The 27,147-nt window shown below is 44.4% G+C and overlaps 2 protein-coding genes across 4 annotated transcripts in view; one reads left to right on the top strand and one right to left on the bottom strand.

The window, feature by feature from the left end:
• Positions 1–25,224, top strand: part of LOC137427631 (zinc finger MYM-type protein 1-like) — a 35,469-nt gene extending 10,245 nt beyond the window's left edge. Inside the window, exons 2-6 of one of the 2 annotated variants that reach the window (XM_068117247.2) lie at positions 3,687–3,749; positions 4,170–4,307; positions 13,470–13,607; positions 15,177–15,314; positions 21,981–25,224. In XM_068117247.2, coding sequence (XP_067973348.2) covers positions 3,687–3,749; positions 4,170–4,307; positions 13,470–13,607; positions 15,177–15,314; positions 21,981–24,394 — 2,891 coding nt within the window. In that variant the 3' untranslated portion in view covers positions 24,395–25,224. Of the gene's footprint in view, positions 1–3,686; positions 3,750–4,169; positions 4,308–13,469; positions 13,608–15,176; positions 15,315–15,646; positions 19,083–21,980 lie in introns of those variants that run through there. The other variant, XM_068117248.2, reaches the window with a different exon arrangement.
• LOC137427633 (uncharacterized) overlaps positions 2,949–27,147 on the bottom strand; it is a 143,563-nt gene continuing 119,364 nt past the window's right edge. Inside the window, exons 8-9 of one of the 2 annotated variants that reach the window (XM_068117254.2) lie at positions 22,055–22,097; positions 2,949–3,236 (exon numbers count right to left, since the gene is read on the bottom strand). In XM_068117254.2, coding sequence (XP_067973355.1) covers positions 3,074–3,236; positions 22,055–22,097 — 206 coding nt within the window. In that variant the 3' untranslated portion in view covers positions 2,949–3,073. The remainder of the gene's footprint in view (positions 3,237–22,054; positions 22,098–27,147) is intronic. The other variant, XM_068117256.2, reaches the window with a different exon arrangement.

Below are 27,147 nucleotides of genomic sequence, written 5' to 3'. Positions count from 1 at the left end.
AGGAAGAGGAGATGAGAGAAACCCATTCAGGGCCACACGTTGACTACGACCAGAGAGGAAGTCCGCCAGCCATGCGTGGAGATTTCCATGGATACCAAAGGAGGAGAGTTTGGAGAGCAGAGCAGGGTGCCAGACCGTATCGAAGGCACGTGAAATGTCAAGGGAGACAGCTCTAATTTCCTGTTTGGCGTTGAGGACCTCCATCCATTGTTGAGAAAGCAGAAGCAGCATGTCCAGAGTAGAGTGACCAGGTCTGAAACCAAATTGATGATCAGAGATCAAGCCATTGGAGAAGAGGAAAGATTTAATATCTGAAGCAATGATGGATTCCATGACTTTGCTGATAATTGGGAGAAGGCTGATTGGTCTGTAGTTGCTGGGATCTGTTTTTGCACCTTTTTTGTGCAAAGCGGTGATGTTGGCTGATTTCCAAGCAGATGGCAGATGACCTTGAGCAAAAGAGAGGGTGAAGAGAACAGAAAGAGGGAGTGAAAGAGCAGAAGAACATGATTTTAGGACCCGTGGGCTGATGCCGTCAGGACCAGTTGCAGAATCAGAGTCGAGGGTTGACAGAAACTTTTCCACCTTGTCAGGAGGAAAGGACACAGAGTCCAGGAGCAGCTGGGTATGACTGGGTACGGTGGGTACAGAGAGGGATGGGTTTGGGACACAAGATTTAGAGGCAAACACAGAGTTGAGGCATTCAGCTTTTTCACGTGCGGAGTCAGCCGTTAAGCCGTTTGAGGTGAGGGAGGGGATGGAGGGGGAACAAACACCAGAAACAGATTTGACGAGACGCCACCAGGATTTGGAAGAGGGAGACAGATAAGAGAGTTCGGTCTTGAGAATGGTGAGATATTGTTTCCTGGCTCTCCTGAGGGTGGACACACAGTTGTTTCGGGCTTTGTGAAAGGAAATGAGATTTCCTTCCGTTGGATTTGCTTTCCAGGAGACGAAAGCAAGTTGTTTCAGGGCAACAGCCTCACCACAAGATTCCGTGTACCATGGACGGGAGGAAGGGTATGACAACTGAAGACGAGATGGTATAAATCTGTGCATGAGAGAGAGCAATTTACTTTGAAAGAATTCCCAGGATGAGTTGATGTCAGAGGCGGTAGAGATGGGAGACCAGTCCAGATGATTGATGGCTGCTTGAAGACCGTGCCAGTTGGCCTGAGTGAAATGCCAGACTCGTCGACGCTGAGGAGGCTCTCTGAGAATGGTCAGAGAGATGTCCACTTTGACAAGCACATGATCAGATGAGCCGATTGGAGCAGAAGAAGAGCAGCAGACATTTTCAGGGAAGTTTGTCATAACCAAAAGTGATGGAAATGAATGTAGAAGGAAGTAGAGGACGGGGAAGACTGAGAAAGACTTGGCTCAAGATGGTGGAAGAAGAAATGCGGGCAAGGGGGTTAACAAGGAGAGATGCAGAAAATAGGGCAAAATGGAGAAGATTGTCATGGGGACCGCAAGGCTAACCCCCGCTCTAGCAGGGAAAATGGCCTTAAAATGCATGTTGCTGTTGTTTGTTTGGGGTCTTTTCGGTCTTCTGGGTCTTTAAGGGTCTTTGATATATTTTGCGTTCTTGAGGTATTTAAGGGTCCTCTGTGTCTTTTGGATCTTCGGGGTATTTTTTAGTTTTCATGGTCTTTTGGCTCTTCTGGGTATTTAAGGGTCTTCTTTTTTGTAAACTTTTGTTGATCCCGTGAACATTATTGTCTGCTCTGTGTTGTTGTTCTTCCACGAGTCTTGATGATGTGTATAAAAAAAAAATCCAGTGTTCTTTTATTAAGAATCTCTTTATTAGTATTAGTTGTTTATTAATAAAGTAGTGCCACAAGTGCGTAAGATCGCAGTCCAGTCCATGTAGCGACTGTTATTGATACGGGTCCCAGCGGAGTGTTTCGATGCATGTCTGCAAATTACGTCATCTTCTTCTTCTTCTTTCACTGGCAATGTATTTCACTCCCAAAAACGTCTGAGGTTTTGAACTCCAACTCTGTACCTTCACCCGATTATCTACTGTTGGAAAGGTAATCATCGATTATTTGTTTGAAACAATCGTTAGCATGGTTACGTATTCCGTTTGAACGCACGTGACGATGAGGGGGGAAGAGAGGGGAGATGGGACTGGGGGAGAGAGTGGAGAAGGAGAGGGGGATCTTATGCTAGCTTTTCCCAACACTTGGGACAGGTACTCTTCCGAGTCTTTTTATAACCTGACCATGTCTCCTTGATTACTGTGTTTCACTGAAGGTCGCAATGTGACGTCACTGGCAAACTTGAAAATTGACAGTCTGGGGGTTTTTTCGGCACTGTGTGATTGGCAAAAAAAAAAAAAAAATTCCCTTCAAATTAGACCATGATTAATGATTGCCAATGGTTTTTCAGAAAAAAGAATTGCGTTTGGGTACCCCTTTAAGGGTCTTTTCAGTGTTCTGGGTCTTGATTGTCTTTTGAGTCTTCAGGGTCTTTTCAGTCTTCTGGGTCTTGAGGGTCTTTTCAGTCGTTGGCGTATTTTCAGTCTCCTGGGTCTTTGGGGTAATTTCAGTCTTCAGGGTATTTTGGGTCATTGGGGTTCATTGGGTCTTCGGGGTCTTTGGGGGTCTTTTGGGACACGGGAGTGTGGCCATGGCAAGGCCATTGAGTTCTTGGCATGTGCCGCGCCGCCACCCCGCTGGGGTGATCATTACGCTGTACGTTTCTGTGAGAATGTAATCGTTTACCTGTGAGAATGTAATCGTTTACCTGTGAGAATGTAATCGTTTACCTGTGAGAATGTAATTGTTTACCTGTGAGAATGTAATTGTTCACCCTTGCAGGGGAGGGGTTTTTTCTCGTGCCCATGACCTGACCCTCACTACTACAAACATGCGACTTTGGGTATTACCAACACGTATGCAATTTATTTTATTATGCACTACGAGGAACACAAACAACATGGATAAAAGTTGTTTCTTTATTACATCAGAAAAGGTGCTGCGAGTGGCAGGACATACAGTATATGCACTTGGTCCATTATATACAGGCTAGCAGAAGCCTGTGGTAAAAATATTACCACAGAAAAGCCTTAGTGTATTATTATATAGAAGGAGAAGAGAAGATCGGACACACTCTCCCCAGAGAAGCAAAGTTTGCTATGACATTGGACGCTGTTGAACGCGGTGTGATACTGGGTGATGCGAACAGCTGGCCCAGTGTCGGTAATGCGAGCACCGTCACACTCCCTCCCCCTGGAGAAGCAAAGTTGGTTTTCTTATTGATGTGGACAGCGACAGGAAAATCGAAGAGTGGTTTGCACCGTGGGAAAACATCCTGCGTCTGACTGGGGGCTCAGCAGGGAGTTGGGACCATTGGGGGAAAAAGCCTTCTACATGACGCCCCCTCTGGCCTTAGCGTATTATCATATAGAAAGACAAAGCCACAATTGCTCTTTTATGAATCATGGAAGTGTTATAAAAAGAACCTGAGGCTTGTGCGGAGAAAAGAAATGTCGGCGGGGAATTTCAAAGGGGCATCGAGTTAAAAGTTGCAGTTGTTGGTCGACACAAGTTCTTGTTCAATATCTGAAACTTAATTTTGTTGCTCTGTTGTTATTTATCTTTGTCCTGAAGTTTACGTAACATTTGATTGCACAACTCGTAAATGATGATTTTAACATCTATGTGCTGATGTTTTTGCAGATTGTATTGTGAAAGTCAAAGTGGAGGCCGAATTCATGGAATACTCGGTCGTGCAAAATGAAGGTCAGCTAAAAACGATATGCAGGTGGTCCTTGCTATACGTCCAAGATGCGTTCCAAAAAAGTTGGACGTGTAACGAAACAACGGATAGCGGGGAATGTTTCCCCATAGGAATTGGTGTAATTAAGGGGGGATGTGTTCCAACATTTAGTTTACGTCTTATACAGCACCACTCAACAAGCTTAGCAATCCGGCCTATCGGTGGAATACAAAATGTAAAATGTTCAGCCTGGCGGAGGTATGCGCGCTATCGAATGCAGTTCTAGTTGTTTTTAAGGTCCCGTGTTGGTTTCCAAACATGGGACCATGATGCACGTATTACCATGACGTAATTTAAATGTTTCAATTTAATTGTTTTAAATCACTTGTTGATTTATTTCTATTTTGTTGCATTTGACTGATGGTGATTGTGTGCGGGTGCAGACAATCCGTTTGAGACGAAACGTTTCCAAAGCAACGCTCCTCAAACTTCCCAGGAGACTTTGGGTAAAGTCTTTGTGAAGCAAGAACCATCTGATGCTCTTCCCAAGGAGCTCAGGAGTGATTCTCAGCCGATACGGAGTAAGTAAAGTCTGGTGCAGAGTTTTATGTAGTACATTTACTTTGCTGTCACTGTCATTGCTCTTGAGGTCCTGTGCTTTCAAACATGGCACAGTGAAGAATGTATATCGCCATGGCACAATTTATAATACAGTTATACCCCGAATTACATCTCCCATTTTTATGTCATTTCGCACATACGTCGTCACGTTCTTTATACCACTACCTAACTTGCGTCGATTTAAAGCCACACCTTTTATTCTTGAGCTTTTCAGAACTTAAAGGACCAATGAAGACACCAAAATACATCGCTAAAGTACCAAATCAGGGGATCATAAAATCGCTGAGAGAACTACTATACTTTGCTTTGCACATAAATAAATGTACTGCAATATAGAGTGGCTAAGAGGCATCATAAAAGTGTTTGGCCCTATTACTCTATGGTGAAGAATCACTTAAAAACGTAAAAAATGTCGTTTCCGGTCCGTATTGGGATCTTCACCAAAATTGAATCGCTTCGTCCTTGTTGTCACACACCCAACTTGTCCACCAAGTTTCATCCGAATCAGTCCATAACTTGTTGAGATATTGTGCTATGTATTGTTTTTGGCCCCGTCTCTCAGTGGTGAAGAATCGCTTTTCAAAAATCGCGGATCCAGAACGGGATCTGGATCTTCATCAAAATCTAATCATTTCGTCCTTGTCACATACCCAACTTCTGCATCACATTTTGTCCGAATCCGTTCACAACTTTTTGAGATATCGTGATATACATAGTTTTTACCCTATCTATCAATAGTGAAGAATCACATAAAAAATTCTCACATCCAGATCCAGATGCAGATCTTCATCAAAATCTAACCATTTTGTCGTTGTCACATACCCAACCAATCCACAAAATTTTGTCTGAATCCGTCCACAACCTTTTGAGATATCCTGTTCACAAACCGACAAACAAACAAGAAAGACGTCGTACAGAGCAAAAACAAGTTGGCATGAATACATCAAATTGTCCATTTCATTGAGATTAAAACTGACGATCTTGATCAAAGCTCAGGTCATTCGGATGAAAATTGATTATTTTTCAGATGAAAATTGATGATTTTGGAAGTTTGACCTTGAGTTAACCTTTTGACCTAGAAATACTTGGTTTCCCAATTCAGTGACCCCATATGCAAATCCTGTTCAACTTTCAAGTCAATCAGATGAAAAATGACGATTTTCGAAATTTGACCTCAAGATGACCTTTGCCCTCAAAATCTAAATTGACATCAAATCTAACTTTGACAGTGTGGTGAGTGTGACTGGAGTGAGTGAAAGGTTGATGATAGTCAAAATGATGATTGGAAAGCTCTTGGTGAACGTCATCTCGGGATATGCTCCGCAGGTCGGTCGGAGCGATGAAGAGAAGGACAAGTTCTGGTGTGCAATAGAGAAGCTGATGGAAAAGGTGAAAGATGAGGAAGTTGTTGTGGTAGGAGGACACCTAAATGGACATGTGGGAAGGAGTATGGACGGTTTTGAGGGAGTTCATGGGGGTTACGGATATGGTGTGAGGAATGGAGAAGGTGAAAGGATTTTGGAGTTTGATGATGGAGCTGCTTTGTTGATTTGTAATACTCATTTCCAGAAAGCGGATAATAAGCTTGTTACATACACGTCAGGTGGGTCGACGACAACCATTGACTACCTGATGATGCGTAGGCGAGATAGGGGGCACCTCCGGGACACAAAGGTGATCCCGGGGTATGAGGCTGTTTCACAGCACCACTTGGTTGTCTGCAACATAAGGGTGAAAGTTGCGAGGAGAGCTCAGCGGGTGAAGTACCAAACAAGAATGAAGCTGTGGAGGTTGAAAGAGGTGACAGTGAGGGAGGCATTAAAGGAGAGGCTGAGTATGGCAGAGGATGATGTGGTTGAGCTTGAAAGTGGTTGGATGTCAATGAAAGATAGTCTGTTGGGAGTCGTTGGTGAGGTATGTGGATGGACAAAAGGACCACCGAAGCACTCGGAAACATGGTGGTGGGATGATGAAGTTGGAAAGAGGATTGATGAGAAGAGGAAGAAGTTCAAGGTGTGGCAGAAGGCGAAGGGTACGGGGGCAGAAGAGGCAGAGCATGAAAGTTATAAGGCAGCCAAGAAGGCTGCAAAGAAAGAGATAGCAAAGGCGCAGGAGGCATGCAGGAAAATGTTCGGAGAACGCTTGGATTCAGAAGAGGGTCAGAGAGCAGTATTCAGGATTGCAAAGCAGATAGCGAAAGAGAGGTGCGATGTGATGGTGGTGAGTTGCTTGAAGGATGAAGTGGGACAAATCGTTGTGGACCCAGATGGATTTAAAGGAAGATGGAAGAGACATATGGAAATGCTGTTGAAGGCAGAGAATGAATGGGACGGCAACATAAAGAGTAACCCAGTTTTAGGACCGGCAGAGAAGATAATTGAGAAGGAAGTTGAGGAAGCAATAAAAGCAATGAAGAGTAGAAAAGCAGGAGGGCCGACGGGAGTTGTGGGAGATATGTTGAAGGCAGCGGGAAGTTGGGGTGTGAAGAGAATGACAGAGATCTGTAATCTGGTGGTTAAAGAAGGCCGCATTCCAGTGGATTGGGAACTGAGTACCCTCATCCCTCTATACAAGGGGAAAGGTGACCCTCTGGACTGTGGCTCGTATCGAGCGATAAAGTTATGAGGACAAGGAACAAAGTGAAGATTGACGAAATGCAGTTTGGATTTATGCCAGGAAGAGGAATGACAGACGCACTTTTTATTGTAAGGCAGTTGCAGGAGAAGTACATGGAGAAGAGGAAGAAGTTGTTTCTTGGGTTTGTTGATCTGGAGAAAGCATTCGATGGGGTTCCACGTGAAGTACTGACACGGGCATTGAGGAAGTTAGGAGTGGAGGAATGGTTGACCAGAGTAGTGATGGCAATGTACGAGAGAGCACGCACAGCTGTAAGGACGAAGGACGGGAACAGTGGTGAGTTTGAGAAGGGGGGAGTGCATCAGGGGTCGGTAGTAAGTCCACTACTATTTGTAGCTGTGATGGAGGTGCTGGCTCAGAACATAAAGGAGGGTTTACCTTGGGAGTTGTTGTCTGCAGATGATCTGATGTTGATTGTGGAGAGTATGGATGGACTGAAGGAGAAGATGAACAAGTGGAAGGAATGTCTGGAGACAAAAGGTCTGAAGGTGAATATTGGAAAAACGAAGGTGATGGCAAGTGCTAAAGCATGTGGTGAGGTGGAAAGAACTGGGAAATGGCCGTGTGCTGTGTGCAGGAAGGGTGTCGGAGTGAACTCCATTCAATGTACAATGTGCGCTGAGTGGGTTCATAAAAAATGTAGTGGTCTGAGAGGGTAATTAACCAGTGTGGCAGCTACATTCAAGTGTATGGTGTGCACAGAGGGAGCTGCAGATGGAGGAAATGTTGAGTTGGATCTTGGAGATGGCGTGAAGCTGGAAGGTGTGAAAACATTTTGCTACCTTGGAGACATGCTGAACGGAGAAGGTGCATCAGACTCGGCAACGGTTGCAAGAGTGAGATGTGCATGGAAGAAGTTTCGGGAACTGAGTGGCGTGCTGATGAGGAGGGGAGTGTCGTTGAAGCTGAAGGGAAAGGTGTATGCTGCATGTGTGAGAAGTGTTATGATTTATGGGAGCGAGACATGGGTAATGAACGTAGAGCAGCAACGAAGGCTGGAAAGGGTGGAAATGTGAATGGTTCGGTGGATGTGCGGAGTATCTTTGAGAGAGAGGAAGACAAATGATGAATTGCGAAAGATGATGGGAATAGAGCCTGTGATTGATGCTTTTGAAGAGAAACAGGTTGAGATGGTTTGGTCATGTGTTGAGGAAGGATGAAAGTGACTGGTTGAGAAAAGTGATGGAAATGAATGTAGGAGAAAGTAGAGGACGGGGAAGACCGAGAAAGACTTGGCTAAAGATGGTCGAAGAAGAAATGCGGGCAAGGGGGTTAACAAGGAGAGATGCAGAAAATAGGGCAAAATGGAGAAGATTGTCATGGGGACCGCAAGGCTAACCCCCGCTCTAGTAGGGAAAATGGCCTTTAAAATGCATGTTGTTGTTGTTGTTGTTCTAGTTATTGTACTACATTTGCCCGCATCCCATGTGCATATCGGGCACGTCACAAAAATTATTAAATTTCTACATTTACTTTGTTTGAAGTGCAAATTTGAGACTTTATTCATCCAAATCAGATATTAAAATAAACTGCATCCATATACTCAACATTAGATTTGACAACATGTGATTTTACGACATAAACCGACAAGGTTTGGGAAGTTCAAGAACGGCACTTGATATAATAGAAGAAAGCAAAGCAGCGAGCGATACATTCATGGGAATCAATACATCAACAACTCATGCACAAATTCAATATACAGACTTGGCATTTAATATGGAATATTTTTTTTGTGGGAGTGAACTTACTTTTCAAGATGTCTTAGAACCAAAAGTTCATTGGAATTATGTTGAAATTATTCTAGATTTTGTTAATGTGACCTTTAAAAGAAACAAAAGCCACATTTGACATTTCGAAACAAATAAATTGATCCTTGAAAGTGATGTAAACTGATATCGAACTCAATTCATGGACAGTACTGTGTTAAACTTCTGTACGTTTTCCAGAAGTATCTCTTTATTTTGCACATTAGCCAAAAAAAATTTCAACAAAAACAAAAGCTAAATTATGACTGGGATTACAGACTAAAATTACAGTTCAGTACTTCGTGTAACGCCCACGAGCATTCAGGAGAGCACGTACACGTCGAGGCATGCTGTTCACGAGATTTGCCAAGGTTTGGACAGGAATCGCTTGCCAAGCAGTGACAATAGCCTGCTGCAATTCACGCACAGAAGTGGGCTGCTGGTCCAAGTTGTCGATTTGACGCGTTAATTCTGCCCACAAGTTCTCTATCGGATTCATATCGGGGACATGGCAGGCCACTCCATATGCTCTACACCATGGTCAGCAAGAAAGTGTTGGATCATGCGAGCATGACGAGGCCGTGCATTGTCATCTTGGAAGACAAAGTTTTCTCGAAAGGCTGCACGAGCAAATGGAAGCAATGTTTCTTCCAGAATGACCCTGTACTTGAACTGGTTCAGGTTTCCATTCAGAACAACCAGGTCAGTTTTGCCCCCTGCATGAAAAGCAGCCCAAACGGTCACCCCACCACCTCCAGCTTGGACTCTTGGCACTATACAATCTTCGTTGTGGGCTTCATGCACTTGTCTGCGCACTCGGACGCGGCCATCTTGACGATAGACCAGAAATCTAGACTCGTCACTGAAGGTCAGGTGATTCCAGTGTCCTGGCTGCCATTGACGGTGCTCTCTGGCCCACTGCAATCGGCGCTGGCTGTGTTGTCTGGTCAGGCGTGGCTTTCTCAGGGGACGCCTGGCACGATAGCCTGCTTGAACCAGTCGTTGGTTGACTAGCCTTCTGGATACAGGCACATTTGGCAATTGCTGCCACTCAGCCCTAAGCCGATTAGCTGACTTGGTACGGCCATTGCAGACTAACCGGTGCAGCTGGCGATCATCTCTCCTTGTGGTTCTGCGTGGACGTCCTGGCCTCGGTATTGGAGTAGGGACACCCCTCTGAGCATTTCGTTTCAGGATCTTCGACACCTGACCTTGAGTGATGCCATACTGCCGAGCAATAGCACGCTGTTTCATGCCAGAATTTCGTAAAGCCACCACTCCATGACAAACAGCATTGTCAAGTTGACGGACCATCTCCAGAGGAAGCGGCAATAACTTTTGTAGACGTGCAGCAGTTGTTTTCCACTAATACAGAACACAACAACCCTTATATACCCGAGTGTGAAGCCAATCGTCAAATGTACCTGTCCTTACATTTTGTCACGCCACCTGTGATATTATCCTGTTATTGACTTCTTGCTGAGAAAGACAATCAGTGACATGGTTCTTTTGACAAAGAAATCACCGAAGCGTAAAAGAAAGTCACCAGATTGACATACTGAGTTCAGAAAGTAAACCCAAGTCAAGAATAAAAAAAATATTCCATATTAAATGCCAAGTCTGTATATGCTTCTGTGATGTAACACAGTCATAAACATTTCAAATATGATGAAGGGTGAAAATAGCCTGACAAAATGTATGCACATTACTAAATGAACAAGCTGCCACCAGGCAAGGCATACTGAGTAACGTATTCAATATAATGAATGGGCACAGGTTTAATTCACTGGTGAACATTGTCAATCTTGATCACTGTCAGTGCTGTCTCCATCAAACCGATATGGGATATCTGTGAACATTGTCAATCTTGATCACTGTCAGTGTTGTCTCCATCAAACTGATATGGGATATCTGTGAACATTGACAATCTTGATCACTGTCAGTGTTGTCTCCATCAAACTGATATGGGATATCTGTGAACATTGTCAATCTTGATCACTGTAAGTGTTGTCTCCACCAAACTGATATGGGATATCTGTGAACATTGTCAATCTTGATCACTGTCAGTGTTGTCTCCACCAAACTGATATGGGATATCTGTGAACATTGTCAATCTTGATCACTGTCAGTGTTGTCTCCATCAAACTGATATGGGATATCTGTGAACATTGTCAATCTTGATCACTGTCAGTGTTGTCTCCACCAAACTGATATGGGATATCTGTGAACATTGTCAATCTTGATCACTGTCAGTGTTGTCTCCATCAAACTGATATGGGATATCTGTAAACATTGTCAATCTTGATCACTGTCAGTGTTGTCTCCACCAAACTGATATGGGATATCTGTGAACATGGTCAATCTTGATCACTGTCAGTGATGTCTACACCAAACTGATATGGGATATCTGTGAACATTGTCAATCTTAATCACTGTCTCCACCAAACTGATGTGGGATATCTGGCAGTTCTGTCTCCGAGTCATCTGAGTCCACATCCTCAGAATCTAGTGGTTTGTCATCGATTTATGTCATGGTCATATGTTGTTGTTGTTGTTGTTGTCATATCAAATAATCATATGTTGTCATGTCAAACGTTAGGTAGATGGATGCAGTTTATTTTAATATATGACTTGGAAGAATAAAGTCTCACATTTGCACTTCAAGCATAAGTAAATGTAGAAATTTTATCATTTTTGTGATACGCCGGATATGTACGTGGGGTGCAGCCATATGTAGAGCAATAACCCCACATGAAATATTTCTGAAACTTGATAATCTTGATTTCCTAAGAACCAGCAGAATCTAAGCTTTCATTTTGTACCTCTTTTGCATGTACGAGTATTCCTGTTATAATGACCGCATAAATTACCAAAGTATGAAACATAGAAATTAAGTGTGATGCGAATTGACCAGGGTCGTGTCTTGAGGGTAACTTTTTATATTGATCCCAACTTTTGTAATGTTAACATTTGATTTAATGTTCAGGATACTCTAGGGCATCAGTAAAATATAGTGTCAGAGGTTTTTGGGAGGGGGGAGGGGAGAGCTCTTTTGGGAGAGCTATAGTAGCCGTGGTCTCCTTCTCAAGACCTGTGACGGCTATCCACTGCAAACTTTCGACATATATTTGATGATCCTTGCTTTACACTGAAGGGATTCTCTCTATCTCTTTGCTGATGACTCCACTCTCTGCCGCTCCATTCCTCTTCCCTCAGATCGGCAGTCTGCAGCCTCCTCACTCTCTGAAGACCTGGACAAAATCACAGACTGGTCAAACAAGTGGAACATGTCTTTCAATCCTGACAAATCTCACACTCTTACTATGTCTCGAAGAAAAGATCGACTGGACAACCCTCCCATCTACTTTCTCAACAATCCTCTCCAAGAAGTTCTGTCGCTCAAGCTTTTGGGTCTCACTATCTGCCATGATCTTTCTTGGGAAAACCACATTTCCAAGCTGGCCTCCAAAGCCAGTCGCCGACTGGGCATCCTCCGTCGTGCGAAGTCCTTCCTAGGCACACCTGAGCTCCTCACCACATACAAGGCTTTCATCCGCAGCTCAATGGAATACTGTTCTTCCCTATGGGCCGGAGCTCCTGCCTCACACCTAGCTCGGCTTCACGCTGTTGAAACCAAAGCTTTCAGAATCATTGGAATCTCCCGTGATGAAGCTATCTCCGAGGGCCTTTCACTCACTCACCGCAGACAGGGAGGTGGTCTTTCTGTCTTCTACCGACTCCTCTCCGGCCTTGCTCCCCCAGCTCTCTCTGTGCTTTGTCCCCCAAATATTCCTACAGGTCGCACAAGATCTGCCAGCAACCCTCTGATGGTTAAACTGCCGAAATCTCGGCTCTCTGCTCACCTTCACTCTTTCATTCCTCTTTTCTCCCGCCTCTGGAACAAACTCCCACACTCCCTTCAATCCCACTCCTCCCTCCAGGTCTTTAAAACAGCTGTTCACCACCATCTCTTATCTTTCCCCATCCAAAACCTTGATCTTTTCTACCCCCACTAATTCACCCCAGATCCACCTCGTTTGAAATTCCAACTTCTTTCCTGGAAGTCCCGGCAGTGTCCATATGTTTTATACCTCTCCCACCCCCCCTTCCCATGCCTCCCCCCCCCCAAAGCCCTCTCCCTCCCACAGATCTCTCGATGTCCCTGCTCTCAGATGTTGTGTTTGTGTTCCTCCCCCTCTCGCCCCATCTTGTCTACCGCTCCCCATGTTATATGTTTTATGTGTCGGTTTGTCTTTCTGTGTGATTAATGTTCGCTCTTTCACGAGCCTCGATCTTGTATACCAAAAAAAAAAGGGAAAAAAAAGGGAAAACTAAAATGGAAGGCCTAAACGATTGGTGAATACTGCATTACGCTTCCGCAGATTGCTGGGGCAGACCCGAGCAGGAACTTGGCACCTGAGGCCAGCTGTCCAGCCAACGGGTGTAAGGTCGTAAAATTGCAAAATTGGCAAATTGGATGGTCCACCCACCAATTCACTAATACATACATAGTCCGTCCAAACATCCAATCAAGAACCACAATTCAGCTATTTAGATATAGATTCTTGTGAGAAAAATTGCTTTGATTCTTGTCGTCTTGATATTCGTTGCACTTTTCAGGAACGCATCTCTGACGTGAACCAGAGTCTCACTGTATTTTGATTTCTTTGTTTAAATTCACTTGTTGATTTATTTCTATTTTGTTGCAATTGACCGATGGTGAGTTGTGTGCATGTGCAGGCGATCCGTTTGAGACGAAATGTTTCCAAAGCAACGCTCCTCAAACTTTCCAGGAGACTTTGGGTAAAGTCTTTGTGAAGCAAGAACCATCTGATGCTCTTCCTAAGGAGCTCAGCAGTGATTCTCAGCTGATACGGAGTAAGTAAAGTCTGGTGCAGAGTTTTATGTAGTACATTTACTTTGCTACACTGTCATTGCTGTCACTGTCATTGCTCTTGCGGTCCTGTGCTTTCAAACATGGCACCGTGAAGAATGTATATCGCCATGACAATTCATAATACAGTTGTACCCCGATTTACATCTCCCCTTTTTATGTGGTTTCGAAAACTACGTCACGTTATTTATACCACTACCCGACTTATGTCGCCTCAACTCGCACTTATGTCGATTTAAAAGCCGCAACTTTTATTATCGAGCGTTTTCAGAACTTACAGGACTAATAGACGCCAGAATACAGTACATCGCTAAATTACCAATTCAGGAGATCGTAAAATCACCGAAAGAACCACTGTACTTTGCTCCACACATAAATAGATGTGCTTTACTCTAGAGTGGCTAAGAGGCATCGTGAAGGTGTTCCTGAGAAGTGAAATTAGATGTTTATCGCCAAATAGATGCTGGTGAACGTGCTGTTGATGTTGCAGGGTTATTAGGTTTGTCTCCAACTATGGTGCGTACCATCTATAAAAATGTGGACGTTCATTGAAGGAGGAAGAAGAAGAGGTACTAAGTTTGACTGCTTTGGGTAGAGGTTGATTTTTATTTCAATATATCTGGTAATTATTTTTTTAAATATGTATGTGTACTTGAATTAACTGTCGTTAAACAACAAGAACGACCGCACTGTGGTCACAATCTGCGACAAAATCCTGTGACAGGCCGATTGGGAAACACACATTGAAATCTATCTTAAATATGAACAGCGTGATTGGGAAACACATTTAATGCGCTCTTAAAAATTAACTCGACACCTCTCATTCATTTCACGGTTATATCAGAACGAGCTGATTCATCACATGGTCATGGATTGCATAGCCCCAATATGGCACTGTTCAAAAATTGTGACGGTCTCTTTTTAGTAATTTGCGTAAGGTAACGCTTGATTAACGTGTGTGTTCAGACGTACTGTGCGTTCTGACAGGCTTGGTTAAACCATACTATTATTCGACATATGACTGGATTTTTCGGGGTCCCTCATCGTGAATAATACACAACACAAACAAGACCAATGGAAATCTGACGCAACAAACCCTGGCAGTGTATAATCATGTGTTCATCCCACAGGAAAACTAAGATGGCAGCCAAATAATTTTGTCTCAGTGCTATGGTGGGTGGTGTCAAGCGGTAGATGTCGGTGTGGTCCCAGCAGCTGTCCGACCAATGGGTGCACATCGAAAAAAAAAAATCGACCCCCACCAAGAACCCCAACAACAACAGCAGCAACGCAAACATCTTGTAAACCTGTGACATGTCACAGGTAAATATGTGAAGTGGCGACAATACTAAAAATAGTGAAGTGGCGACAGTTAATTATTATGAGAAAAATTACTTTGATTTTCATCGTTTAGATATCCGTTGCAATTTTCAGGAACGCATCCCTGACGTAAACCGGGGTCTAACTATATTTAAATTTTTTGTTTAAATTCACTTGTTGATTTATTTATATTTTCTTGCAATTGACCAATGGCAAGTTGTGTGCATGTGCAGGCAATCCGTTTGAGACTCTACCTTTCCAAAGCAACGTTCCTCATACTTCCCAGGAGACTTTGGGTAACGTCTCTGTGAAGCAAGACCCATCTGACGCTCCTTCCATGGGACCCAGCAGTGATTCTTTGCCGATACAGAGTAAGCAATGTCTGGCATAGAACGAGATGCAGCACACACAGAAAGCTATAGCCTGTGAAATATAGTTAAAACAAGCTATATTGCATGACACGAACAACGCAGCTTTACTCGGAGATGCCTGTGTACAAGGCCTTTTTTTCGAGCAAAGTTGGGGTAAGGTGTACAAGTCATTTAATTAATTAATTTTTGCAGCTGTGTTGAAACGTGTTTGGACTTTCGTGCAAATTCTTTAATTTCTCGACCCATCTTGACAAATATTGCATCGTCCAAAAGTGTGCAGATTGACTTTCATCTGTGAACAGTTTTCTCGTTTATTTATTCCCCGCCCCCAGCCCCTCCTCCCTCTCCCAGTCCCCGCCCCACTGCAGGATCAATACAAAGTAAACGCTCGTCGTTAGAGGCACCAAGTGGCAGCCAACCGTGCAAAAAGCAGACATCTCTGGAAAAGTTTCTTAAACCGCAGCAAGCAAGGCCGAGCACACAATGCAAGGACCCCACCAGTTGCGTCGCCACTGAGCCACAGACCGAAGATGACGCAACTCCTAGCGGAACTGTTACAACTGACACACAGGATGAGGTACATACTGAGAAAATACCAATTGAGTTTTTATCTGCTGCCATTCACCAGCCCACTCATAAAAACTTCCCTCATCGTAAATTTGGAAAGCAGAAACGTGCTTTTCAGTCCTCGTGGTTTAAGCGATTCCCTTGGCTCCATTACTCTGAATGTACCGACCATGTGCTTTGCTACCTGTGCATGAAGTCGCCATTAGTGGGATGTTCCAAAAAGGATGAGAGATTCATTAAAAAAGGCTTTTGCAATTGGAAGAAAGGACTGGAGCGATTCAACGAACACCAAAAAAGCGCACGCCACAGAATAGCCGTCCAGGAAGCATTTCTTCCGTCCCAATGTGGCGACATTGGCGAAAATCTGTCGCAGGTACATCAGACGGACAAACGGGAGAATCGCAAAATTTTCCTCGAGATCTTGAGAAACACCCGGTATCTGGCACGCCAGGGCCTTCCGTTAAGGGGTGACGACAACGACGACGAAGATGGAAACCTTTTCCAGCTTATCAAGCTAAGGGGGCAAACGGATGATCATGTACAGGGATGGCTGAAGAAAGGGAGCATCAAGTATTTATCTAAAGGCATTCAAAATGAGCAACTGCAGATTATGGGACTGTCTTTGCTGAGGAACATCGCTGCAAACGTCCATAAGAGTGTCTGGTACACGATCATGGGAGATGAGGTGGCGGACACTTCAAGAAAACAGCAACTCGCCATTTGCATCCGATGGATAAACGATATGCTGGAGGTTGAAGAATCCTTCACTGGTCTTTACCAGGTGGAGAATATGAACGCCGACATGCCAGTTGCTGCAGTACGAGATACGTTGTTTAAACTGAATCTTTCCCCAAGCAACGCCAGGGGCCAATGCTATGATGGTATTACCAACTTGCGCGTACCAAAAAGCGTCATTTGTACTCGCATGCAGAGGGAGGCCCCGAGAGCTACGTTTACACATTGCTACGGTCACACAGTGCAGTTGGCGGTTTGCTTTGCGATGAGAGAAGTCGATGAATTCGGGGACGTTGTTGACACTGTGCAAGAAATTACAGAATTGAGAACACTTCCGCACAAGCGAAATACCATCCTCGATCAATTGAGGCATGAGATAGCACCAGACACCTCGGATTTTCATGACCTGTGCCCCACGCGTTGCACAGTATCCGCCGATTCATTTCAAATGGTCATTGATAACTACGGGGTCCTCCGTTGTACCTGGGATGAATATCTTGAGGATAAACATCTGAAGTCTGACGTGAAAGCGCAGATCGTCGGCATTAAAGTTAAGATGGAGTCATTCGACTTCTACTTTGGAACGAGGGTTGCTGGTCTCATTCTCAAGCTGACCGATAATCTGTCCATGACCCTGGAACACACCGATATGTCAGCTTCCAATTGCCAGGAGATCGCAGTTGGGACCCTGAAAACGCTGGAAAAAATGCGATCAGATTACGATTGGCAGCTGTTTTGGGCCAGCACAGTTCAAGAAGCAGAGAATCTCTGCCTTACCGACTTGACGTCGCCCCAAAAAAGGAGAATACGGACACAATCCGAGTATCCTGAAACAACCAAAGAGCATTATCATCGGATGTGGAATCGGGCGTTCGATTCAGCGAAGGAGGGAATCGAGGACAGGTTCGATCAACCCGGCTATGTGGTTTTGAAAAACCTCGAGTGCATTTTGGCAAAGGGTGCCAACGGTGAACCATACGGGGCGGAACTTTCCACAATAGAGGAAGCATATAAAGGTGACTTCAGTCCCAAACTATTGGCAGTGCAGCTCTGTTATATCCAAGCCCAGCTGAATGAACTTGGGGAACACTCCCAGACATTTTCCTGGAGAGATGTATTGCTGCTCGTAAGGAAAATGACGCTTGCACAGCGAAATATTGTTTCGGAAGTGGTCAAAATTCTGAAACTGCTGTTGCTCATACCTGCCACAAGTGCCGTCGGCTTACGTTCCGCATCTGTACTGCACAGGGTGAAAACCTATTTGGCGTCAACAGTGGCGCAGCAACGGCTCAACCACTGTGTCCTGTTACACGTGCACAAGGAACTCACGGATTCCATAAACCTCATAGACGCTGCAAATGAGTTTGTAAATAACGAAAAGAGGCAACGGAACTTTGGTCGCTTTTCCGAGAAAGATGTCGAGTAGATCATCCTGGAGCATTCACAATTGTTGAACTCGTAGGTTACAGAGTTACCAATTGTGACTTTGGTCATACCTATTGCGATACGTTTTGCATCATTAAACACACACTAAAGGGTGTTTGGCGTGTTTACGGCCTCCGCATCCTAAGAGGTTCCACAACAGCAAGAGGCTGCACAAATATCTTGTGTGTAGAAAACTTTACCTAGTTGTCACCTTCACATGTAACAGTATGGAACGAAAATTAGAACCTTACATTCAAAGCACCGTATTTTTTGGCCTAGGAGTCAATGTGAACTATGGAGTATAAGTTGAATTGGATAATTTTCCCATTTTTCCTCCCCGACACTCCAAACACACTAATTACAATACTTCCAGGGTCATGAATATTAATGAGCTGTTTTGTGCATATTATTATTTGAAATAATTTGTGGGACAACCTTTTGGATAAATTAGGAATGTAAATCGTTTTTGAACATGTTTGTTGTCATATTGAGGTACGGAATTTAAAACAAGCTACAGAATCATCGTAGTGCATTCCATTTTGTTGCAGTTCACTATTCCTTAAACACTAGCGGGTACCCGCGGAACATCCGCGCAATTTAAAATGTGACCAGGTCCCCCCCGACCCCCCACCCCCTGCTCAAAAAACTCCAAGTTTCAACCCTCCCCCCCTAACCTCAAGCCTTCAATCACCTCCCCACTCCAAGCCTTCAAACACTCGTCCGCCCTCGCACAACTCCTCAACCTCCGCACTCACCTGTCTCCCCCCACCGACATTCCAAACCGCTCCTCCTCTCAAATTCTCAATCTCCCCCTCCCAACTCTGTCCCATCTTTGTTCTCCCCCTGAACCCAAACTCTCTGTCCCCCCCCCCCCACCCCCCACACACTTCCCCACACCCCTCTTCCCACTCATAAAATCGAAAGGGTGTTTTTAGATGGATCATTACATATTTAATATCGTTTCGCCACAATCACCGAGTTTGAAGTTGTATTACTTGGAACCTCCTTATCATTACTTGTCAATAAACAACTGTCTCAGTATTCTGGCGTATTCTGTGTTACTGACAGTGAATAATTATGACCGCGTTTGGGAAAAATACATAATTAAAATAAAACCCGCTTTTGATTCCGAGCAACCCACTTTTCGGCGCCTCGTGCCTCTAAATTGCCATGTGTCATGTCGTGGTTGAATTCATTGGTATGGCCGAAATAAGTGATGGTCTCGATGTTTATCCTCAGCAGGTGACCAAGAACCCAATGACCACTCTGACAACTACAGAGTTCTTTGACTGAGATGGGAGAACCTGTCGGAAGGAGAACAATCTCTGCAGCAATTCACAAATCTAGGCTTTATGGGAGAGTGGCCAGACGGAAGCCACTCCTGCTGAGAAAAAGACACATGATGGCACACCTGGAATTTGTGAAAAGACACGTGAAAGACTCAGAGTGAGGCAAAAGATTCTGTGTTATGATGAGGCGAAAATTGACCTCTTTGGCCTGAATGCAAAGCGCTACGTCTAGCAGAAACTGAGCACAGGTCATCACCCATATAACACCATCCGTAACGTGAAGCATGGTGGTGGCAGCATCATCCTATGGGGATGCTTTTCAGCGACAGAGACTGGGAGGCTTGTAAGGATAGATGGAACAATGAATGGAGCCAAATACAGGCAAATCCTTGAGGAGAACATGCTTTAGAGTGAAAAAGACTGTGGCGAAGATTTATGTTCCAACAGGACAATGACCCCAAACATACAGCCAAAGCAACACTGGAATGGCTTCAGAACAGGAATATGAAAGTCCTTGAATGGCCCAGCCAAAGGCCAGACTTGAATCCCATTGAGAATCTGTGGAGAGACTTAAAGATTGTTTTTCACCAACGCTCCCCATCCAACTTGACAGAGCTTGAGCAAATCTGCAAGGAAGAATGGAAGAAACTCCTCATATCCAGATGTGCAAAGCTGATACAAACATACGCAGAAAGACTCAAAGCTGCAATCGCTGCCAAAGGCGCTTCTAGGAAGTATTGACTCAGGGGTTTGAATACTTGTGTAAATTAGGTATTTCTGCATTTCATTTTCAATTATTTTGTAAACGCTTCTAAAAAAAAACAAGTCAGGAGACGACGATGGTTCACGAGCGATTCAATGACAAAGGACGGACTATAACTGAAACAGGCCCGGACAGGCCAGGCCCGGAAATGTCAAAACGAAGGTTACTGACCTTGAAATGAGATAGAAAATAATGTATAATCAGTGATGAGGTTAGTTAGCTACACAATACCGAAAATTCGGTGAAAAATGATATTAAAAAATAAATAAATAAATGAAAAATGAAAAATCGAGCTCCGTGGGGCTAGACACATGACGTTGGCCTAACCAAATATCGAAACCCCTGTCAGATTCCACCAAACCCCTCGGAGAAGATGTAGCTTGAACTCGATTACCCCCTAAAAAGACATCTTTTTCGGGTGTGGCTCCGCCCACAATGGGCGCAATACACCCACTCTAGGCAGGACACAACTAGATCATGATATCAACCTCCCACCCAAGTTTCATCTAGATCGGATGATATCATCGGGTAGTTATGCTGCGGACAGACACACACAGACACACACAGACAGACGCACACACATGACGAATATAGTGGTCACTTGATAACTTGTGAACCAATAAAAAATATATCCACTTTGGCATTATGGGGTATTATTTGTAGATCAGTGACAAAAAAAAATTCGATCTACTCCATTTTAAATTTGGGATGAGTCATAACAAACACTATACCGAGGGTCTTTCTCGTTCAGTATGTGTTTTCATGATTTTTGTTCCCTCCCAAACGATAGCTCGATAGTTTCAAGGGAACTGGTGAGTTTTTAGTTTCTACAATCAAGTTCATGGGTACATCTGCTCTATCTGTTGGCTTTGTTGGTGTAGATGCTAGACCGGTTGTGAGATACCCCTTCTAACTTCTGTGTACTTATAGACACTGACCAAAATAGTAGACGATGTTAAACACCTGCAAAGATAATTTATTTGCCATTACTATTCATTTATAAATTAGTTATTACATTATTTTTGTAGTTATTACATAATTATTTTTGTAGGCTGTCATGTGCTTTTTAACTTCATACCTCTACCTTAGTCGCATCCCGCTAGAACGGGATAGAAAACCGCTGTGCTTGGGTATTGGTGTTTGCCATCTGATATGATCCTGTCCTACTATTTTATTTTATTTTTTGTTACATGATCTAAGGCTCATAGTGGAGCTTCCCCAGACACACATGGACATACAGATTAACATACGCGACACAACAAGACTGTTAGATGAGACAAACACAGCCACTGAGCTTGGAGGAAGTGCCATCACTTACCGGGGTACTCTGGGTACCAGCGATGTCATGACAATGGCGCCGCTTTTTATATTTTTTACTCAGCAGGGCATTTCCTAAGGAGGAATTTCCTCCTCCCCCGATGGATGCCAACCCATGGAAATTGTCCGTGCTCTTATCCTTTTAAATGCTGAACACTTACCATTGTTAAATTTTTGGTGCGACTCAACCGGGGTTTGAACCCCCGACCTCCCAGATTCTGAGCAGACACTCAAACTTACCATTACATCCCTGAGTCTTGTTAATATTTGCACGATAAACATATATCTGTCGCTAACTTTTCTTGTGGCCTTGCATAACACAGTTTAAGGTGCAAGTGTGTCAATAAGTACGGCCATGTGAGTTTTCTTAGATATTTAAAAATCGTGCTTCTTCTAATTTGTTTATGTTATGAATAATATGAAGGGTGGGCTACAGCACGTGTGAATAGTGGAATGTGAACGAGTAGGATTTGCACAAAATAATACATTTCCAAAGAAAATACAGACTAAAAGACTATTGGCAGACTCGTTGCTTTCCATAAAAAAAAGAAATCTTTTTTTTTTTTCCAGCCAAACCAGATCATGATTACACATCCCCAGCTACAATTAGGGATGCACCTGTTGCCACACCAACCAATACTTACGAAGAGGATGCATCTCCTGCCAGCGATGCCTGGAGCAACAGTCCTGTGCACACCGAAGCAATGGAGAACAAGTTGGGGGTTTTCAGTCAAACAACAAAATCACCCTCCTGGTCCACTGAACCAAAAGACACAGCTGCAATGATTGAGGCTTTCTTTGGTCAGAGGGACATGGTGCATTCGTCAGACATGTGCAGGGGGAAGGATTGCAAGACCGTAAGCAACGCAGAACTCCAGCATCTCACAGGAACAAAGGACCGTTTTCAGCACAATTGGTTATTTGAAACGGAACTTACCTGTTGTCCTCAGACTGGATATCGCTGGCTGGTGTATGTTGAAGGCAAAGGGATGTTTTGCCTGCTTTGCCGCAAACACGACACGGCGAATGCTCAGAACAATACTAAGAAGTTTAACTGTGTCCCAGCTTTTCGATTCAAGCGCAAATCACTGGAGGAACACGCAAACTCGAGCATGCACCAAGAGGCAGTAACCAAGGAGCTGCTCAGCCGGGGCTCACTGTTCCACAAAGAATACATTCATAAAGAGAATACAAGACTATGTGTGTATCAGAAGGGCTTTCAGACTATTTATTGGGTTGCTAAGGAAGAGATCAGCAACAGAAAATTCACTCAGCTTCTGGACCTTCTGGAACAAGTAGGACTGACCGACATGAAGTACTTTCAGCACAGGTCTGATGGTTCTGTCCGGGAAATGTTTCTCATTCTTGGGCGAACGATAAAGCAGCAAATCATCAGAAAAGTGCAACAGGCCGGTAGCTTTGGGCTTTTACTTGATGAAGTATGTGACGTCACTGAAACGAAGCAGTTGGTCACCTTCGTGCAGTTTGTCGATGCTTTTGATAATAAAGCCAAAGTAAATTTCCTTTCAACTGATAACTTTTTGCTGGAGTCGACTTCAGCAAATGCTGAAACGATGAAGACAGTCATCCTCCAGCAACTCAAAATGTGCGGCTTGGATATCCACCGAGCGAGTGGCCTTGCATCCGATGGTGCCAGTGTCATGCTCAGTAAAAGGAATGGTCTGGCTGCGAAGCTGCGAGCAGTGTCCGACACGCTATTGTCAGTTCACTGCATCTGCCACAGACTTGCACTCGCATGTGGAGATGCGAATGATGAAGTTTCATACATACAGAAAGTGGAGAACATTCTTGTCAACTTGCGGTCTTTCTTCAACAACTCGGCAAAGCGAACAACGGCTTATGCAAAAGTTGTTGAAACTTCACATCAAGTGGACTCCACTGCAACCCAACAAACAATGAGGAAGTGGAAGGAATCCAAGAAACTTCAGGAAGCGGTCAGAACACGATGGTCGTCTACTCAAAACTCTATCGTGAGTGTGTATGAAAATTACAACGAGCTCACACAAACGCTACGCCAGCTCAAAGAAGAAGGTGATCCGACTGCTACAGGACTACTGGCACAAGTTGGAACAATTCAATTCATTTCGGCAGTGTATCTGCTGTCATCGATTTTGCCTATCCTCGACCATCTCAGCAGATCATTTCAGAAGGGAGCCATTTCATTTGCATCCATTAGTCCAGCCATCGAGTTCACTCTGGATTCGCTGAAAGACGTTGCAAACGAACAGAAGCCTTTGAAGCAACTTAAAGAGGATCTTTCGGAGGGAGGAAGACTCGCTGCCTGCGACATCCCAACATTAACTGAAAGCGGTGGGCAGCAACTTGCTAACCTGACGGAGAAATATGTCTTGGCTCTGACCGAAAACATAAACAACCGCTTTCAGAACAGCCTTGAAGTGCTGACTGCTTTTAGGATTTTTGATCCCACTACTGTCCCAGACAGATCCACAGAAGAGTTCAAAGAATATGGCCTGGAAGACGTTAGGATTCTTGGTCGCCACTTTTCTCGGATGTCTGATCAAAAAGAGAAAATGGAAGAGTTGGAGCGCGAGTGGAAAAGGTTTAAGTACGAACTCTTGGAACTGAAGAAGAAAATTCCCAGAGAAGTTCTAAATCCCCCAATAATGCACAAAAACCATGTTGCCCAATCTCCGACTGAGTGGCTTTTGGAGAAGACCCTTTCGACGCGCAGTACCTATGAGCATTTTGTGCCGATGCTTGTCCATATCATGGAAGTGTGTCTGTCCCTTCCCCTGAGCAACACATGGCCAGAGAGAGGCGCACCTGCTGTTAAAAGAGTCAAAACACTACTGAGAAACAGAATCAAGCAAGACATGTTGGAGTCACTCCTCCACATCTCCATAAATGGACCAAAAGTTAAGGAATCTGGCGAGCTCATCGCAGAGTCAGTAGAATACTGGAAGAAATTGAAGAACAGGAGGAAATTAATGCCATCCAGATGAGACCAGGCCATCCAAACCAGACAAATAGCCAGTGGTACTGCAGCAGGAAGTGATTTTATGGAGATAGACTCTTCTTCGGAACCAGAATAATCTGGAAGTGTCTGTGAGAGGAGAAGAAGTAACCCCCAAACAGTCTTGTTTACAATCTGGCAGGGCCCTTGATTCGAATTGGAGAAAGAAAGAGATGGTGGATTGTTGCGTAATTTCGGAGCCAAATCTGAAGTTCCCTCGGAGCGACTCTGGCAAACTCTGTGGTGGTCCCAATAACGGAGAAGAAGAACATTTGTGTGCATCCCACTCACAACCAGATGGATATCAAAGACCGTATAAATCTCTGGAGGAGTGGGCCCAATCCCACTGGCCAAGATGGAACTTAACTGAGCAGCTTCACCTGGTGGCATCAGCTGAAGTGATATTGATGAGGACAACAGCGGATGGGAACTGTGAGGGAGATAGTCGGAGATAAGATGAGAAACAATATGACTAAGAATAATAAGGAAACAAAGAAAAGTTCATATTTTTAGGAAAATTTTATTTTGTGATTTTCTTTTTCTTTGAGTTGAATGTTTGGTGACGTAATTAAGATTTGCCAAGGGACTTGAAATTTAGTGTGTGCCCAAGTATTATTGTTTTGTCATATAATTGTTTTGTATTTGTCACATTAGTTAAATAAAGGAGTGAAATGTGAATTAGGTTGATAATCGTAGTAAAAATGAATCTGCCCTGGCGTCAGAATCATTTTGTGAACGCATTTTGTGTATGTGTGAGGTTTAAGGTAAGTTTGGCGTGTAGTGTAAATTGTAAATAAAGAATTAGTTTTCTATCATCAACGTTGTGGAACGATACTTGTTTGATTAGTGTTTGGTTGAAGTCTCTTTTCTCCAACCGTTCTCCATCATTGCCACAACTGGTCCTGTCACCTGGGGTGTGGTTACGGCCCAGGGTGTGGTCACCTTAGTGTATTTGTGGGTGGTCGCGACGCTTCAGCGCATGACAATGTTTGTCTGTCTCTGTGTGTCTCTCTCCTCACACCATTTTCCCATTGTGTTGGCATTGGTGGCTCATTGAGTGTGTACGATTGATAGGACCGTCTTTCAAAAACCAGCTGACAACCTTCAAAGCATTAACTCTACAGACAGAGCCTTCCCAACCTTGTTTATCGGTGCTCTATTCTTGTTGGGCGTGAAGCAAGGAAGGAGCACGTATCATTTTGAAGATATTTGGTATGAATCGGCCGGGGTTTGAACCACCAACGTTTCAGACTCAGAGCGGACGCTCCCACCATTTCACTATCGAGTCGAGTTACAAACGAAATGCTTAAATGATTTAGGGGTTAAAGATGGACGGACATGCCACGGTCATGATGGACCTTTTAACTTTCCCTTTCCTCCCTTGCCTCATTTATTTAATTCCCTGCCTCTCGATGTTGGCATAATGGCGATTGGAAAAGGCTGAAATGCGGACGATGGCGTCATGGAGAGATCACATGCCTGGTGGCACAACCAATTAGGAATGGAAATGGTCATGGTCCAGAGCTTTCAAAAGGGTGTTTCGGAGAGTCACATCCAATGAGCCAGAGAGGGAAGAGCTGTTCTCAGGTCTGGAGAGCACAAGCTGCAGCTCGACAACCAGAGCGGGTTTACTTCCCTCAAGCTCTGAACAGCGTGCCCAACGCTGAACTATCCGGGCCCATACAAAGGAAAGGCCACCGTTGCATGATCAAGTGGACCAGAGCAGCATGATCAAGTGGACCAGAGCAGCATGATGAAGTGGATCAGAACAGCATGATCAAGTGGACCAGAACAGCATGATCGAGTGGACCAGAGCAGCATGATCGAGTGGACCAGAGCAGCATGATCAAGTGGACCAGAGCAGCATGATGAAGTGGACCAGAGCAGCATGATCGAGTGGACCAGCGCAGCATGATCAAGTGGACCAGCGCAGCATGCTCGAGTGGACCAGAGCAGCATGATAAAGTGGACCAGAGCAGCATGATCAAGTGGAGCAGAGCAGCATGATGAAGTGGACCAGACAGCATGATCGAGTGGACCAGAGCAACATGATCGAGTGGACCAGAGCAGCATGATCGAGTGGAACAAAGCAGCATGATCAAGTGGACCAGCGCAGCATGATCGAGTGGACCAGAGCAGCATGATCAAGTGGACCAGAGCAGCATGATCAAGTGGACCAGCGCAGCATGATCGAGTGGACCAGAGCAGCATGATCAAGTGGACCAGAGCAGCATGATCAAGTGGACCAGAGCAGCATGATCGAGTGGACCAGCGCAGCATGATCAAGTGGACCAGCGCAGAATGATCAAGTGGACCAGAGCAGCATGATCAAGTGGACCAGAGCAGCATGATCAAGTGGAGCAGAGCAGCATGATCGAGTGGACCAGAGCAGCATGATCAAGTGGACCAGAACAGCATGATCAAGTGGACCAGGATGACCTGTGAAAGTGGGCCAGGACTACATGATGAAGTGGGCTACGCCATTCTGCAAATCAAATCTGCCAAATTCTGCTGATTTGTCCATCATGTATATATTTTTGAATGGTGAGCATCAATGAAGGAAGCAGCACCTACCGTTTAAAAATTATTTGAAACAATTAGAGTTTGAACGAACCGACACCCTTCCAGACGCATAGCAGACGCTCCAGCAATTCCAGTCTGGTCATGAACAAATAAACAAGAAGACGTCATGCGGAGCATGATACTTGCAAAATCAACCCCCTCCCCCCCAAAAAAAAAATT

This window comes from Myxine glutinosa, chromosome 5, assembly GCF_964187855.1.
Source record: "Myxine glutinosa chromosome 5, kmMyxGlut1.1, whole genome shotgun sequence".
Taxonomy (NCBI): Eukaryota; Metazoa; Chordata; class Myxini; order Myxiniformes; family Myxinidae; genus Myxine; species Myxine glutinosa.
The sequence above is the reverse complement of the archived record's forward strand: the minus strand, read 5'-3'. Positions and strand labels throughout refer to the sequence as shown.